The sequence below is a fragment of the Lepidochelys kempii genome, chromosome 1, assembly GCF_965140265.1.
Source record: "Lepidochelys kempii isolate rLepKem1 chromosome 1, rLepKem1.hap2, whole genome shotgun sequence".
Classification (NCBI taxonomy): domain Eukaryota; kingdom Metazoa; phylum Chordata; order Testudines; family Cheloniidae; genus Lepidochelys; species Lepidochelys kempii.
In genome coordinates, this window is record NC_133256.1 from 150790594 (window position 1) to 150807810 (window position 17217).

Here is a 17217-nt window from a genome sequence, read left to right on the forward strand (position 1 = left end):
TCAACATATGAAGAAACACTGTGTAGGCATTTGAGATATTGTGATACCTTTCTATATCAAGTAAGTGGTAATTCTGTACGTCCTTTGATATCCTAGTTTTAATAGCAGGTTCAGCAGAACAGTAATTGCAGGGCTCTCATTGTTTGAAAAAACTGGTTCTGGAAAGAGAATGATTGAGCTTCCAAGTTGTCTTCTTTTGGTCTTTATTTCAGACTAGCATTAACAGCATGATGAGTGTTTATAGTGAAACTGGGGACTATGGCAATGTGAAGGTCAGTGGGGAAATACTTCTCCACCTCAGCTACAGCTACAAAACGGGTGCCCTCAACATCCTGGTAAAAAACTGCAGAAACCTGGCCATAGCAGATGAAAAGAAGCAAAGAACAGATCCGTAAGCATAGAGAATTTCCTTCTTACCCTTTCCTAGAAGTGCTCTCAGTCTTACTGCACAGTTTGAATCTCTAGACTGCATGTGAGAACATATTGTAGCCCTACACTATGTGGACTGGTAACGGGATATGAAGCCTTTCACCTCTATTTCCCAAGTGATCAGAAGCCATAACACTCTGACTGCTTCGAGTCTCATGTGAAATGAGTTGGTGTTTTCAGTGTGTTTCCTAATGGGGGAGAGTTCATATGATTAACAGCCATTATTGCACTTGGAAATAATTGACATGCTTTTATTGGTAATTTGGGCAGAAGGGCCAGGGATCTGAATGGATACAGAGACTGAACTAATTTCTTACTGCTAGAGTCAAGGTTGAATGGGAAGGTTTGCTCTGTCTTTGATAGAAGACTTTATCCGCCAGAGGTGTTAGGGTGGTACCTTTATAGAACTCTAAATTCCCTTAATTTAAAATAGCCATTTCCTAGTAATAAAAACATAGCCAGAAAAAGCAACCTATAGAGTAGAAAGAAATTGCATTCTTCATCCTTTACTCCAAATATACCTATTTCTAAAATCAAATATAAATCCTAAATTCCACTTTATTCGTTGCTCCTTTATTTATAATTAAAATAAATAGATACTGCACCACTACCGGAAAATAGTGTAATTGGGCCCGCTCTGCAAGCACAGCCTTACTGGTCTCCACAGTAGGGGAAAGTTCAGCCCCTATGCGATGACAACAGAAAATAATCACTCTAGGATTAATTGTAATTTGCCTTTTTGGCCAATAGCATCTTCTTAGTGTGACCAGGATTCATCACTGAATTTGGTCTGCTGGTTGTAACATTAGCTTCCCTGGCCCGGGGCAAGTACTGACGGGAGGTGTGGCATGAATGCTGATCCATGCCCCCAGGCCAATAGCATGACAGTGTACAAACTAACTAGTGTTAATTGTATGGTCCAATGAAAAGTCCCTATTAATGTCAGTCTTACCACAAAATAATGTTCCATAACTATCCTTAAATAGAACAAGAGCAAAGAGAATAATTGGCTATTATGTTGTTCATTTTTAATAGTTTCTGCAAATATTTGTCATAAATGAACTAGGTAATTTATTTGAATGACTTTGCTTCTTTTTTCTAAAAGAAAAGGAGTACTTGTGGCACCTTAGAGACTAACCAATTTATTTGAGCATGAGCTTTCGTGAGCTACAGCTCACTTCATCGGATGCATACCGTGGAAACTGCAGTAGACATTATATACACACAGAGACCATGAAACAATACCCCCTCCCACCCCACTGTCCTGATGGTAATAGCTTATCTAAAGTGATCATCAAGTTGGGCCATTTCCAGCACAAATCCAGGTTTTCTCACCCTCTCCTCCCCCCCCCCCCCCCACAAACTCACTCTCCTGCTGGTAATAGCTTATCAAAAGTGACCACTCTCCCTACAATGTGCATGATAATCAAGGTGGGCCATTTCCAGCACAAATCCAGGTTTTCTCACCCCCCCACCCCCATACACACACAAACTCAATCTCCTGCTGGTAATAGCTTCGAGACACCACTGACTTCCTGAGGAAACTTCAATCCATCGGCGATCTTCCTGATAACACCATCCTGGCCACTATGGATGTAGAAGCCCTCTACACCAACATTCCACACAAAGATGGACTACAAGCCATCAAGAACACTATCCCCGATAATGTCACGGCTAACCTGGTGGCTGAACTTTATGACTTTGTCCTTACCCATAACTATTTTACATTTGGGGACAATGTATACCTTCAGATCAGCGGGACTGCTATGGGTACCCGCATGGCCCCACAGTATGCCAACATTTTTATGGCTGATTTAGAACAACGCTTCCTCAGCTCTCGTCCCCTAAAGCCCCTACTCTACTTGCGCTATATTGATGACATCTTCATCATCTGGACCCATGGAAAAGAAGCCCTTGAGGAATTCCACCATGATTTCAACAATTTCCATCCCACCATCAACCTCAGCCTGGTCCAGTCCACACAAGAGATCCACTTCCTGGACACTACAGTGTTAATAAACAATGGTCACATAAACACCGCCCTATACCGGAAACCTACTGACTGCTATTCCTACCTACATGCTTCCAGCTTTCATCCTGACCACACCACACAATCCATCGTCTACAGCCAAGCTCTACGATACAGCCGCATTTGCTCCAACCCCTCAGACAGAGACAAACACCTACAAGATCTTCATCTTCATCGGATGAAGTGAGCTGTAGCTCACGAAAGCTCATGCTCAAATAAATTGGTTAGTCTCTAAGGTGCCACAAGTACTCCTTTTCTTATTGTAGGGAGAGTGGTCACTTTGGATAAGCTATTACCAGCAGGAGATTGAGTTTGTGTGTGTGGTTTTTGGAGGAGGGTGAGGGGATGAGAGAACCTGGATTTGTGCAGGAAATGGCCCACCTTGATTATCATACACATTGTGAAGAGAGTGGTCACTTTGGATGGGCTATTACCAGCAGGAGAGTGAGTTTGTGTGTGGGGGGGGGGGGGCGGGGACGGAGGGTGAGAAAACCTGGATTTGTGCTGGAAATGGCCCAACTTGATGATCACTTTAGATAAGCTATTACCAGCAGGACAGTGGGGTGGGAGGGGGTATTGTTTCATGGTCTCTGTGTGTATTTAATGTTTACTGCAGTTTCCACGGTATGCATCCGATGAAGTGAGCTGTAGCTCACGAAAGCTCATGCTCAAATAAATTGGTTAGTCTCTAAGGTGCCACAAGTACTCCTTTTCTTTTTGCAAAGACAGACTAACACGGCTGTTACTCTGAAACCTTCTTTTTTCTGAATATCCATCGACAGATCATGACTTTCTCAAATCTGCTATTCAAAGTTACTTGACAAAACTTTACCTAAGTTTGTTTACTCTGATTTGCTATTTGAGTATGCTGCTTAGTTGTGATTGCTCACATAAACCACACAGTATTGTTTATTTTACTTGACTGGAGGACTGTCACAATCGGTTTGCAGCTATCAATGCTCTATTAAAATTCAATCTTTGCCACCAATATTTGAGAATGCAAACTTAAAATGTAGGGCTTTTTCCCAAATATTCATGCTAGTAAAACTCATTTGCATGAAAGTTTGTAGAAAGTGAACACAAAAAGAGATGATCATGACCAAAGCAAATTCATTTTAGATTTCAACTGGAAATTACCAAATTTAATATCTGATTGCCTAAACAATGCAATGAGTGGTCAGTCTTTTTTGTTTCTTCCCCCCGCCCCCACACGTGTCTTTTTATGTCTTATTTCTTTAGTAATTGTGTGTACATCTACCCAGGTTTATGGTAAACTATATGATAGTATATAAATAAAAAGTCGAAAATATTTGAGAATTTTTTTATGTATTAATTGATCTCTATTAATAACAATTTCTAAAAATCTCTAACTCTATAAATATGTGAAGGTAGGCCAAAGGGTGAGTTTGTGTGTAATTTCAAGTTTTGCCTATTAGCAAATATGGTCAATCAAAAATGTAAAAACTGCAACACAGGAAATTGCTAATAAAGTTATACGTATTTCTCAGGACTGTCAAATTACTTAAACTTTGCTCTTGTGATTATCTTGATGCCGTCAGAATCCTTTGTGCATTTTTGTGTTTGTAGACATGTAGCTCACTTTTGCCTGTTGACTGTATTCTCTCTAATATTTATGCACGGATTATTCTGCAAAAATTGATTTCCTGACTAACACTCCTGGTGTAATTTTGCTAGGTGGCCCTCTCAGACTTGGTTGTTTTTATTCTCTGTTAATAATTTACTACTTAATCTGCAGCTATGTCAAAGCATACCTCCTGCCAGACAAATCTCGCCAAAGTAAACGCAAGACCAAAATCAAAAGCAACACCACCAATCCAGAGTTTAATGAAACACTAAAGGTGAGAACACTGCCATGCCTGTAATCCATGCTGATCTTTGCCATTAAATTAATTTGTTTTTATTTCATTTATTTATACCATAAGCCAAATACTGGGAAATTGATTTTAAACCTGGGAAATGGTGCTAAAAATGGAAATATTTGAGTTAAAATATCTAGCTGTCATAGTGATTGTAGCTTTTGACTTCTCAGTATTGAGGGAGAGTTTTTATTTTGTTTTCCTTTCCAGTTACAACATAACTTTTGATAATCAACTATTGTATTTTTACTTTCGGGGATCTGTTTCAGAATCATTGAAATCCTCTTTGTGACGGGTTGGACCCCCACTTCGGGGTGCCACCGGATGTGCTGGGTCCCACTTCCAAAGTCTTATTGTACTGGGAAGTACTTCCAAGTCTTATTGTTCTTCCTAATGGCCCATTGAGGCTGATTACCTACTGTCTGGTGGGTGTTCCCCCAAATACAGTTGTAATTGTTACATAGTCAATATTCCTAACTTCAGATACAGAAATGATACATGCATGCAAATTGGATAAACACATTCAGTAGATCATAACTTCTTCAATGACACCTCACACGACCCATCTTCCATAAAACATCTTAGTTATGCCATATTCATATCATAACGATATTTCTATGCAGAGTATGGGGTGTAACGTCACACCCTGTACAGTGAGTTTAGAACCAAATGATGGGAGTTTCTAAAGTAGCTAAATTACCTCACAAGTCCCATTGAAAGTAAATGGGATTTATACTCCGAAGTCCTTCAGATACTTTTGAAAATCCCACCCCAAATACTTAAACAGGGTTTTTTTTTCCTATGGCGGCTAATAAAAATTTGCTCAAATATGTTTCCTGTTATAGGGGCTAATTTAACTTCTGTGGCCAGTGTAGTTTGCGTAATCTGGCTATAAAATCATTTCACAAACTACAGTATATACACCTGGTCTGGCCAGATTGTTTACCAAGGGGGGACCTGTTTTATAGCATCATTTGCGAAATGGTTTATAGTATAGCTGGGTCTGGTCTGCAGTGGGGAAAAGTGAGTTAGTATCCATCTAGCAAAGATCACATTTAACGCTGTTCTCTAGGACAATCCTAACATGGCTTCCAAACTTTGTGTAGATGGGACCTAACACTCTTATGAAATATTATATATGTTCTGATAAAGGCTTGTGGGTAAGAGCTAAATAGTTAGATTCAATAGCAGAAGAACTGTTTGTCCTAACTGTTCCCGTTACTATAATTTAAAAACTGTCTTAGAATCAATTCTTTTGGCCTTTTCAGGCCTTCAAGGCAAAGTCTCATCATTCTAATTGGGTAACTGCTGGCCTCTTACAATCTGCTAGTTAATATATATTTTAATTGTTAGCACTTGTAACCATTTGGGCTTTTGAAAAACTGTGGCGATACTTTACTGAGAAGAGGGGACACTTTAGAAAGTTCATTACGCTGCTGCCAACTTTTTTTTTATAAAGGCTCTTTGTTGTAGAATAGACTTTTATCTTAATTGTTCTATTTAATTACCGTGGAAGCCACGGTGTAGGAATTAAATAAAGGTTATTTTAAGAAGTTCCTTTTGTAGTAAAAACTATCTGGTAAAGAAATAATACAGACAAGTGACAACAACAACAAAAATAATGTAAACAGATAAATGCAGACTGTACGGTGAACAGTTATCCTTTATAGATCTCTCTTGAATAATAGCCTTCTGCAATTGTATTGATTTTCACTTGTAAGGAAAACAAATGTCTCTTCTGTGCTTCATTTGTCAGCTACCATGTACTTTATGAAGATAAGGTTGTATGTTTTTTATATAATGTCATTATGGAACTGGACTTGACTCTCATTAAATAGATCCTCCACTCTGTTTGTCTTTCAATAGTATGTCATCAGCCATACACAGCTAGAGACTAGGACCCTCCAACTTTCTGTTTGGCACTATGACAGATTTGGGCACAACAGCTTTCTTGGGGAGGTGGAAATTCCTTTGGACTCCTGGAATTTTGAAAATCAGACAGATGAATGGTTTGTGCTCCAACCCAAGGTGAGGCTCTCCAGTTTTAGTGGAATAACAGTAAAGCAAGATCAATTAAGTTTTGTTTTTGTTTTTTCCAACTGAAGTGTGGCTGTAAAATGATATATTTCTAATAAACTACTTCTGGGATGGACCTGTGAAAGGAATAACACTTCTAACAAAGCAACACATACTGTCTATGTCAGTATATATGAATGCCTATTCAAAACCAAACCTATTAAAAGAATAAACATACACATGCATCCAATAATAGACACAATCAAAAGGGACCTGTTAAAGAAATAGCACATGAAACAATGGATCTTTCTCAATCACCTGCTAAAGGAATAGACCTTTCTTCATGCATCAGTTTTAAGCATTTAACAATTTTCTGTGGTAGTGAGGTTCGGCATTGCTCTTTTATTCATATTGAATAAAAAGGTAGGTATAGCATCATGCTATTTGGTACACAAAACAGTAACTCTATGGAATATGGCATCTAGAGCATGCTTAACTAATGGGCTATGTCTTCTGGCACTTATGGGATCCCTCACTGGAGAGGGCGAAAGTGTTTGTTTTTGGAATTGGAACAACTTTAAAGAGCTGTTTATAAACGTGAAGATTATATGCTTCTAAATTGCTTGCTGTTATACCAGCCAGAATCCTAGAGCCCTGTGCAGACACCTGCTTTATATCTACAGCTATAAAACGGATCTCCAAGGAGCTGCAGGGCTCTGTCGGGAATGGTAGTGGCGAAAGTAGCCGCACGCCAGGCCACCACTCACAGGACCCAGCGCCCTGTGCGGGCAGCTTCTCTGGCATGGCTGTACCACTGGACCAGGCTCAGTGGCTTGAACACTCCTGGGCAAGCTGCTGCAGCATGAAACAGTCTCACTCAGATCTGTCAGATACATGATGTGATTTACAATTGTTACACTTGAGCAAGGGAGCTAAAGTAAGGGAGCATCTTAATCTTCTAGGCTCCCCTTCGCAACGAAGAAGGGAGCAAAAGCTCATTAAGCGTGCAGAGATCAGGCTGGGGGATGGTGGTTTTGAGTAGAGCTGTGTGAGTAACCAATTTTTTGGTTCAGCCACCAAATCAAATTAAAAAAAAATAAAAATCGTTTCAGATTGGCCTGAAACAACTTTTTTTTCAGATTTTTTCAAGTTGAACAATTTAGTATTGGGCTGAACAGAACATTTTGTTTGACCCAAAACAAAATCTTTTGTTTTGATTTTGGGAGGTTAAATGGTTTTTAATATTTTTTAAATAAAATTGAGGGAAATTGTGAAACAAAACAAAAAGTCACAAAGTTTCAACATTCCCCCCCCCCAACCGTTTTTCCTTGACTGAAATGATTCACAAAAATCGACCCCAATTTGCAAATTGTTTTTAGTCAATCTGAATCTGCATTTTTTACTGAAAAAAGTAGTTGCACAGAAAACTTTGCCCAGCTCTAGTTCTGAGCTGTTCCCCGCTCCATTTACATGCTAGCAGCCCCTGCGCTCCTGCGAAACGTGAGCAATTGTTGGTGGAGGAAGGCTATTGGGCGTGCAGAGATAAGGAGAAGGGCCTCTGTGGAGAATGCTCCCTTCAGAAAATAAAGAACAAAATGCTACTAAATCAAGTGTGAGGTAATGCTGAGAGATCTAAAAGAAGCAGTTCTGGCAGCTCCAGGTGACTCGACTGCATAGATCTTGATACTGATAGGGCTGGTGCAGGAAGTGGCCATGCCACGTTGCCATCTCACATGTGAGAATCGGTCCCTTCTTTTTACACACTTTCCACTTGCAAAAGCAGAGGGGAAGGACATTCCTTATCACTCAAGTTTGCAAATGGAATGACTGGGTTCTGTGTCTTGTCCTGCGTCATAACCCCCAAAGGGCATGGTCTGCCCAGATGGGGCACGCCTTGTTCTCCAGATGGCTAGTGCTCATTCTTCTTCGAGTAGTGTCACTGTAGGGGCTGCACTGTAGGTGTTCCTTGTGTTCCTGCGCCGCTGATGGGAGAAATTCGGTAGCAGTGCCCATTAGGCCCGCACATGCGCTGTCTCTCCTCGTGCTTCGCCATGAGGCTAACCAGTGCACCCAGGCTAACTCTCCTCAGTTCCTTCTCAACCGCCCCTGGCTAGAGATGGAGCTATTTGCAGTCCATTTGCGATCATTATCTTCATTGACCGCTCTATAGTTAGTCTCCCTAATCTTAGTTGTAGTTTTCTTCTTCTTCTTTTACTTTTTGTGAACAAACACAAAAACCAATAACAAAAAAAGACTTTATTTTTTCCCCTCCCTTTTTTCATCAGGACCCCTTCCCCCAACAGGATATGCCCAGTTCACTGGGCTTCAAGAAGTGCCTCTCCTGCAAAGAGGCCACCCCCATGGCAGACGAGCACTCCCAGTGCATACTCTGCCTCGGGGAAGGCCACGTTCCATAGAAGTGTGGTCTCTGCCAGCAACTCAGACTCAGGTCTTGAAAGGGCAAGGAATTAAGACAGAAGATTATCTTCATGGAGGCAGCCCTCCAACCCTCCCCAGACCCGCGCTGAGAGTCATCTGGCAGACGTGAGTCTTCCCCACAGCTCTCAACATCCAAGGACTGTGGGTTGAAGAAATCAGCTGCAGACCCCTCTCGTAAGTCATCAAAAAAGAGAGTGTGAAGTCCCAGAGTGAGCCCTGAACTAGCCATAAGAGATCCTTGGCACACTCGGTACCCTTGGTACCATAGGCACCGAGACAATCCCAGCCTGGAACCCATGGCTCACAAAAATTTGTAGCGACAGGTGCCATTGATGTACCTAATGACCCGATGTCAATGGTACTGAATGCCAAAGATAGGAGCCAGCACTCCACTAAAAAGATGCTGATAGTATGCACTGTACCACCGGCACCATCATCATTATTAGTTAAATTGGAAAAGATGGGGATCAATATGAAAATTGAAAGATGGATAAGGAATTGTTTAACAGGGAGACTACAGCGCGTCCTACTGAAAGGTGAACTGTCAGGCTGGAGGGAAGTTACCAGTGGAGTTCCTCAGGGATCAGTTTTGCGACCAATCTCATTTAATCTTTTTTTTACTGACCTCGGCACAAAAAGTGGGAGTGTGCAAATAAAGTTTGCAGATGATACAAAGCTGGGAGGTATTGCCAATTTAGAGAGAGACCGGGATATCATACAGGAAGATATAGATGACCTTGTAAACTGGAATAATACTAATAGGATGAAATTTAATAGTGAGAAGTGTAAGGTTATGCATTTAGGGATTAATAACAAGAATTTTAGTTATAAGCTGGGGACGCATCAATTAGAAGTAACGGAGAAGAAGAAGGACCTTGGAGTATTGGTTGATCATAGGATGACTATGAGCCGCCAATGTGATATGGCCGTGAAAAAAGCTAATGAGGTCTTGGGATGCATCAGACAAGGTATTTCCAGTAGAGATAAGGAGGTTTTAGTACCGTTATACAAGGCACTGGTGAGACCTCACCTGGAATACTGTGTGCAGTTCTGGTCTCCCATGTTTAAGAAGGATGAATTCAAACTGGAACAGGTACAGAGAAGGGCTACTAGGATGATCCGAGGAATGGAAAACCTGTCTTATGAAAGGACACTTAAGGAGCTTGGCTTGTTTAGCCTAACCAAAAGAAGGTTGAGGGGAGATATGATTGCTCTCTCTAAATATATCAGAGGGATAAATACCAGAGAGGGAGAGGAATTATTTAAGCTCAGTACCAATGTGGACACCAGAACAAATGGATATAAACTGGTCATTGGGAAGTTTAGACTTGAAATTAGATGAAGGTTTCTAACCATCAGAGGAGTAAACTTTTGGAATAGCCTTCCAAGGGAAGCAGTGGGGACAAAAGACCTATCTGCCTTTAAGATTAAACTCAATAAGTTTATGGAGGAGATGGTATAATGGGATAACATGATTTTGGTAATTAATTGATCTTTAAATATTCATGGTAAATAGACCCAATGGCCTGTGATGGGATGTTAGATGGGGTGGGATCTGAGTTACTACAGAGAATTCTTTCCTGGGTATCTGGCTGGTGAATCTTGCCCATATGCTCAGGGTTTAGCTGATTGCCATATTTGGGGTCGGGAAGGAATTTTCCTCCAGGGCAGATTGGAAGAGGCCCTGGAGGTTTTTCGCCTTCCTCTGTAGCATGGGGCACGGGTCACTTGCTGGAGGATTCTCTGCTCCTTGAAGTCTTTAAACCATGATTTGAGGACTTCAATAGCTCGGACATAGGTGAGAGGTTTTTCGCAGGAGTGGGTGGGTGAGATTATGTGGCCTGCGTTGTGCAGGAGGTCAGACTAGATGATCATAATGGTCTCTTCTGACCTTAATATCTATGAATCAAGGCCCCATCCAACACTGGAGGGATTGGTGCAGGCAAGATCTCCAACCCCCTTGGTATCTCTGATGGCACCGAGTTGGCTCGCACCACCAGAATTCTGGCACTTGAGGGACCTCCAATGTATCCAAGTATCCAACATACAAGCATCTCCTCTTCTCAGCACCAGTGCCTCAGCATCAAGTCTTTAAGCAAAGGAATCTTCTCTGCTGCCCTGCCACACACCTCTGCTCTCTAGTGCAGACTCTGACAGCGAGCCAGAGGAGACTGCTTACCATTACTCCTTTCATGATCCCTATGCTGCCCACTACCAAGAGACCCCCCGGAGCATACCCTCAGACAGTCCCACCACCGCCATGGTACGGCCAACCCTGGGCACCATAGCCACTCTCCATACCACCACCCCAGTGGCCATACTGGGATCCCTGGGCTGCATATTGCCCTCATGCCTCTCAGGTGTATAGCCTTCTCTGTGAATCGATGAGATGTTCTCACTCAGCCACAGCATTCAGAACCTCCAGAGGAGATTGTGGAGGAACAGGAGGGCGGCACTGAGGAAGAGAGAACTCCGAGGCCCAATATATCCTCTTACTCCCCAGATGAGGCTGTCATGCCTCCATCATCGTCCTTGGCTGATGGCTTTTGGCTTTTCCGGGACGTGGCAAAGGGGGTGGCAGATACAATGCAGAGCCCCTTGGAGGAAGTCTAGGACATCCATAATCAGCTCCTTGATGTACTACATTCCTGCTCATCCTCTAAAATAGCCCTCACTGTTAACAAAGCTCTCCTGAAACCTGCTAAAACCATTTGCAGACACCAGCATCCGTGGCGCCCACTTGCAAGAGCCAAACAAAATATTATGTACAGGCAAAGGAGACAGAATGCCTCTTCTCCCACCCTCCCACCAATTCCATCATCATTGACATTGTGAACTCTCGGGGCTGTCAACACCAAATGAAGTCCACTCCCTATGACAGGGATTGGAAGCGTTTGGACGTCTTTGGGAGGAAAGCTTATTCTTTGACCATGCTATGGTTTCAAATCGGCAATTACCAAATCTGGATGGTGAAATATGACTACGGCAATTATTTGAAACTAAGCAACTTTATTGATCAGCTTCCTGAGTCACAACGTGACAAGTTCAAAGCTGTCATCCAGGAGGGTCAGCTAGACAGTGCTACAGTCTGCCCTCAGTGCAGCTGACACACTATCCCGGTCCATCTCCAGTGGTAGATAGGCATCCTGCGTCATTGTTACACCTTTCAGGCTTCCCCAAAGAGGTGCAGTCAACCACTGAAGACCTTTCCCTTGAAGGCACAAACCTCTCTGTGGACAAGATGGACACTTCTCTTCATATCCTGAAAGTGTCTAGGGCACTCATTGGGTATCTATATGCCTGGACAAATTTGGAAATTTAGTCTGCAGCCCCAACACAAACCACACACCTCCCAGTACCAAATTCAGTGCTATTACAAATCACAGAGGAAAAAAATCTAAGTTCCCTAGTCATCCTCCATGTGGCCCATAGTCTTCCAAGCACCAATTTTGTCGTGTTGGTCAAAGCGTTGACAGACCATTCCCCCCCAACCACAACAGCTGACTGCTGCTTCCCACCCATTCAGCAACCATCTTGCAACATTCCTCAGCACCTGGGAATGCATAACTTTGGACCAATGGTTCTGGAAATTGTTTGCCATGGGTATTCTATCCATTTTACCTCCTTATCCCCTCCACAACCTCTTCATCATTCCTCTTCAGGGACCCTTCTCACAAGAGTTTTCTATGATGACAGAGATCGTCTCCTCCTGTTAGGAGCCATAGAACCAGTACCTCAACATCTACGAGGCAAAGGTTTTTACTCTTGTTATTTCCTAATACACAAAAGGAAGGGAGTTTGGAGACCCATATTAGACCTCGGAGCTCTCAACAGGTTTGTCAAAGCTCAAAAATTCAAGATGGTCACACTAGGAAGGATTATTCCAACGTTGGAACAAGGAGACTGGTTTTTGGTCCCTGACCTTCAGGACGCCTACTTCCATATCTCAATCCTACCATCTCACAGACGGTTCCCCAGATTTACCCTGGGATAAAACCATTACCAGTACAAGGTACTCCCCTTTGGGCTATCATCCACCACGAGAGTATTCTTCAGGGTTCTCTCAGTAGTGGCAGTGCACTTATGCTCCCAAGGGATCATGATTTAACCTTACCTGGACGATTCCCTCCAAGAGACTTACCGAGTCACCAGATCTGCAATAAACTTGTTCATGGAGCTGGGCCTCCAGATCAACGTCCAGTAATCAATCCTTGTTCTGGTGCAGCACCTAGAATTTATAGGTGCTGACCTAGGCTTGCTACAGGTCAGAGCTCTCCTACCTCAACACAGATTCCTCTCCTTGGCCACATTTGTAGATACCATTTGAAACAGATATGGCCTTCAACTCTTAGGGCATATGGCAGTGGGCACAGCTCTAATACCACATGCCAGGTTTCACATGTGATGCCTCCAGATGTGGTTCAACCCCTGTCACTACTCACTCAGGTCAAAAACTTCTTAGCCTGGTAAAAGGGCCCAGCCAATGTTTGCAGGGGGATCCCTTTTTCACAAACCCTCCCACCATTGCTTCTCACCACTGACACATGGCTAATACGATGGGGTGCCCATTTAAATGATCTCACAACACTTGGCAGGTGCTCATCTACAATGATCGCTTAAGGAGGTTGATGTGAAGAGATGACCGCGGTCAGGAATGCCTGTGCCCATTTCCTGCCACCGATCAAGGGAACACTCCCGAGAGTCCTAACAGACAACATAGCCTGTATGTACTACATCAGTCAACAAGGGGGAGCCCAGGTTACCCTCCCTCTGTGCAGAGGCAATGAAACTATGGAGCTGGTGCATCTCCCATGATGTTACACTGTCTGCGGCCTACTTCCCGGGAACACAAAAATCGATAGTGGACAGTCTCAATCCCCAATTTCCCACACGACCATGAGCGGGAGATAGACCCGGCAGTACTTCGCCCAATCAGTCAGTGGGGGACGCCAACTACAGACCTGTTCGCCATTCACCTAAACAAGAAATGTCCACGCTACTGCTCCAGAGCAGGGATAGGCCAACATTCCCTGGGTGATGCTTTCCTCCTCCCTTGGGACAGAGACCTTCTCAATGCCTTTCCTCCCTTTCCCCTACTGTTGAAAGTCCTGTTCAAAATAAAATGAAGAGGCGCACATGTTGTACTGATTGTTCTCACTTGGCCAAGACAGACCTGGTACCTTTACCTGTCACAGCTCACAAAGTGCGTGCCAATCTCTCTCCAATCCACTCTGTACCTCCTCTCGCAGAACAAAGGGCACACTCTACATTCCAGCCTGGGAATTTTTCTTCTCAAGGCGTGACTCCTTCATGGTTCCAATATCTGGAGAACTCCTGCTCAAAGAAGGTACAAGAGGTATTACTACACAGTAGAAAGTTCTCAACATGCCATACTTCCCTGCGAAAATGGCCCAGGTTCTGGATTTGGTGTACCGTCCAACAAATGTCCCTGACATCTGCAGCTCTTCCGAAGATCCTTGACTGATTCTAAAAAAGATCAGGACTATTTCTCAGCTCCTTGAGTCTACCTCACAGCTGTAGCAACCTTCCATCAACAAGTAGAGGGCTACTCAGTGCTATTACACCCAACTACTAAAAGATTCCTCAGGGGTACAGTAAACTTTTTACCACACCCCCGACTTCCTAGCCCTGGTATTGAAAGGACTGACTAGGCCTCCCTTCAAACCTATGGCCAGCTGTTTTCTTACATACCTCTCAGTGAAAATGATCTTCCTGACAGCAGTCACCTTGGGTAGGAGAATAGGAGAAATAGTGGCTCTGATGGCAAATCCCTACATGGTATTCTTTCGGGACAAGGTTACACTCAGGACACATCCAAAATTAATCCCCAAGGTAACCACCCTGTTCCACATGAACCAATTGATTCACCTTCCAACCCTCATGAGACAACAGGGAGGCTATATTACACACTCTAGATGTCCGGAGAGCCCTAGCCTTCTACCTGGCTAGGACAAAGGGTTTCAGGAAGTCCACTAGACTTTTCGTCTCTGTTGCTGAAAGATCCAAGGGCTCAGCAATATCAGCCCAAAGACTCTCCAAATGAGTCTCGAACTGCATTAGACAATGTTACCAAGTTCGCAACATGACTCCTCCAGATACTATTTGTACACCCTTCAAGAGGCCCATCGCCTCATCCGTCACCTTCTTCAAGAAAGTCCCCATCTCAGAAATCTGTAGAGCGGTGACATTGGCATCAGTCAACACCTTCTTAGAGCATCATGCAATTGCTAGAGACTCTGCCTCCAATGTCATCTTTGGCTCCACAGTGCTGTCATATCTAACTGACCAGACTCCAAAGCCCCCCAGCCCTCTAGTTGGGATATTGCTTGGGAATCACCTAAAGTGGACCACCCACAAGGACACTACTCACAGAAGAAGTTATTTGTCTTGTGCAGTAATGATGGTTCTTCGAGATGTGTCCCCCTCTTGGTGCTTCACAACCCACCCTCCTCCCCTCTACTTCAGAATTCTTGTCTATGACTTCAGTAGAGAAGGAACTGAGGGGGGTTAGCCCACATGCGCTGGCTAGCCTTGTGGCGGGGCAAAGGGAGAGACTGTGGACATGCAGGCTTAACAGATACTACTACCGAAGTTCTACAATCAGCAGTGCAGGGAAACAAGCACACCTACAGTGGAGCACCAGTAGGGGGACACATTTCAAAGAACAATTCGTTATTGCACTTGGTGAATAACTTCTTCTGCAGTCAGCACCCTGAAGAGCTAGAGACAAATGCTTTTCCTTTTTACTAGTAATAAAATATCCTGAGCAACACTTTCCCTAGGCTGGTTCCATGACAGCCTGCCCTGGCTGGCTCAATTCATGGAGCAGAGAACATATTTGTCAGCATTCCTATTTCTCTGTAGCAGTACTGGCTAGTGTGGGATTTAGCTTTTATTTAGAATTGAGAATTTTACATGAGATACACTCACATTGTGTGTTCAGGTTGATCATAATGTTACATTGTGAAACTACTAGACTGTAAGACTTGTTGCTCAGTCTCTGTTCTGCTTCACATCATTTTAAGTGTTGGTTTTTTTTTTTTTTTTAAATCGTAATAAAGGCACTGATGGAGCACTTTCACTCAGACCAAAAAGTAGTCAAGTCTAAGCATTTCAGACATTCCAGCTAGGAAATGTGTCTGATTATTTCCAAACTCATTATAAGAGCTATTAATTCTGCTTCATTATTACCAAATAAAAGAGAACTAGAATATGTCTCATTTGCCCGCTAGGATGATCTGGATAACGTTTTCAAAGATAATGTTTCTCATGTTCAATGAAGGTAAGACAAGAAGTAATGGGCTTAATCTGCAGCAAGGGAGGTTTAGGTTAGACATTAGGAAAAATTTCTAACCACAAGGGGAGTTAAGCTCTGGGCTAGGCTTCCAAGGGAGTTTGTAGAATCTTCCTTATTGGAGGCTTCTCAGAACAGGTCTGACAAAAACCTGTCAGGGTTGGACTAGGTTTACTTGGTCCTGCCTCACCTCAGGGGGCTGGACTAGTTGACCACTCAAGGGCCCTTCCAGCCCTACATTTCTATGATTCTCTGATTCTGTAAGTGTAGCTCAGTTTGTTGGTAAGCAAAGAAAATTTTTTTTCTGAATAACAAATTATTTCAATCAGAATTAAAGATCTGGTTTGTTTATACATATGCTAGGCAGAATACTGTCCTACAATATGAACTCCATGTTTCTGACAAGAATACCAGTTAAACTTTGCTAAGGGTTGACATTTGTTGTAATCTGATGCTATTCAGCTGTTTTAAGAAAGAATTTGAGCGTTTTAAGATTCATTTGTCCTCTGAGAGTTGGATGTTCAGTCCTCTGAGGGGAGAGTGGTTAGATGAGAATGATCATGAGAATAGCTTTAGGGTTAAAGCACAGGGCTGGGAGTCAGGAGACGTGTGTGTTAATTCCTGGGTAATTTGAGCAAGTCAGTTCTAAAAATTAGGGCCTTAACTTCTGTGCTTCATTTCCCCCATCTGTGAAATGGGGGAAATTATTCTTACCATCTTCACAGGGAAATTGTGAGACTAAACTCACATGCTTCAGGGCATAATAAAGCTTCTTGGCAGACAGGGATTATTAAAATGAAATTTTCCCCTATGGGCAGGTTGTTCTGCAATTGTCCACTATTGGGTTTGTTGCACCTTCCTCTGAAGCCGCTCCCTGTGTATGAGCAGATGGCAGGATCTAGCCCTAAATATTTTTATTAATCAGGTGATAGTGTCTTAACCTGCAGTCTAACTTTAAAGGCAGGCTGAGCTTTTGTATGTCACCTTACATATTTCTGAGGTTATTTCTTTTCCTGAAAGTAAAATTCTTTACCTAGTAGTTGGGATGAGGAGGCAAGCTGAACAAGTTTCGGATGTAAGCTCTCACCAGCACAGTTATTTCATAAGCAGTG

General features: G+C 42.9%; 1 protein-coding gene across 3 annotated transcripts in view; it reads left to right on the plus strand.

The window, feature by feature from the left end:
• SYTL5 (synaptotagmin like 5) overlaps positions 1–17217 on the plus strand; it is a 182287-nt gene that overhangs the window by 154541 nt on the left and 10529 nt on the right. For all 3 annotated transcript variants that reach the window (XM_073358234.1, XM_073358241.1, XM_073358250.1), the window contains 3 exons: positions 213–391; positions 4215–4317; positions 6202–6363. In XM_073358234.1, the coding sequence (XP_073214335.1) occupies positions 213–391; positions 4215–4317; positions 6202–6363 (444 nt within the window). The remainder of the gene's footprint in view (positions 1–212; positions 392–4214; positions 4318–6201; positions 6364–17217) is intronic.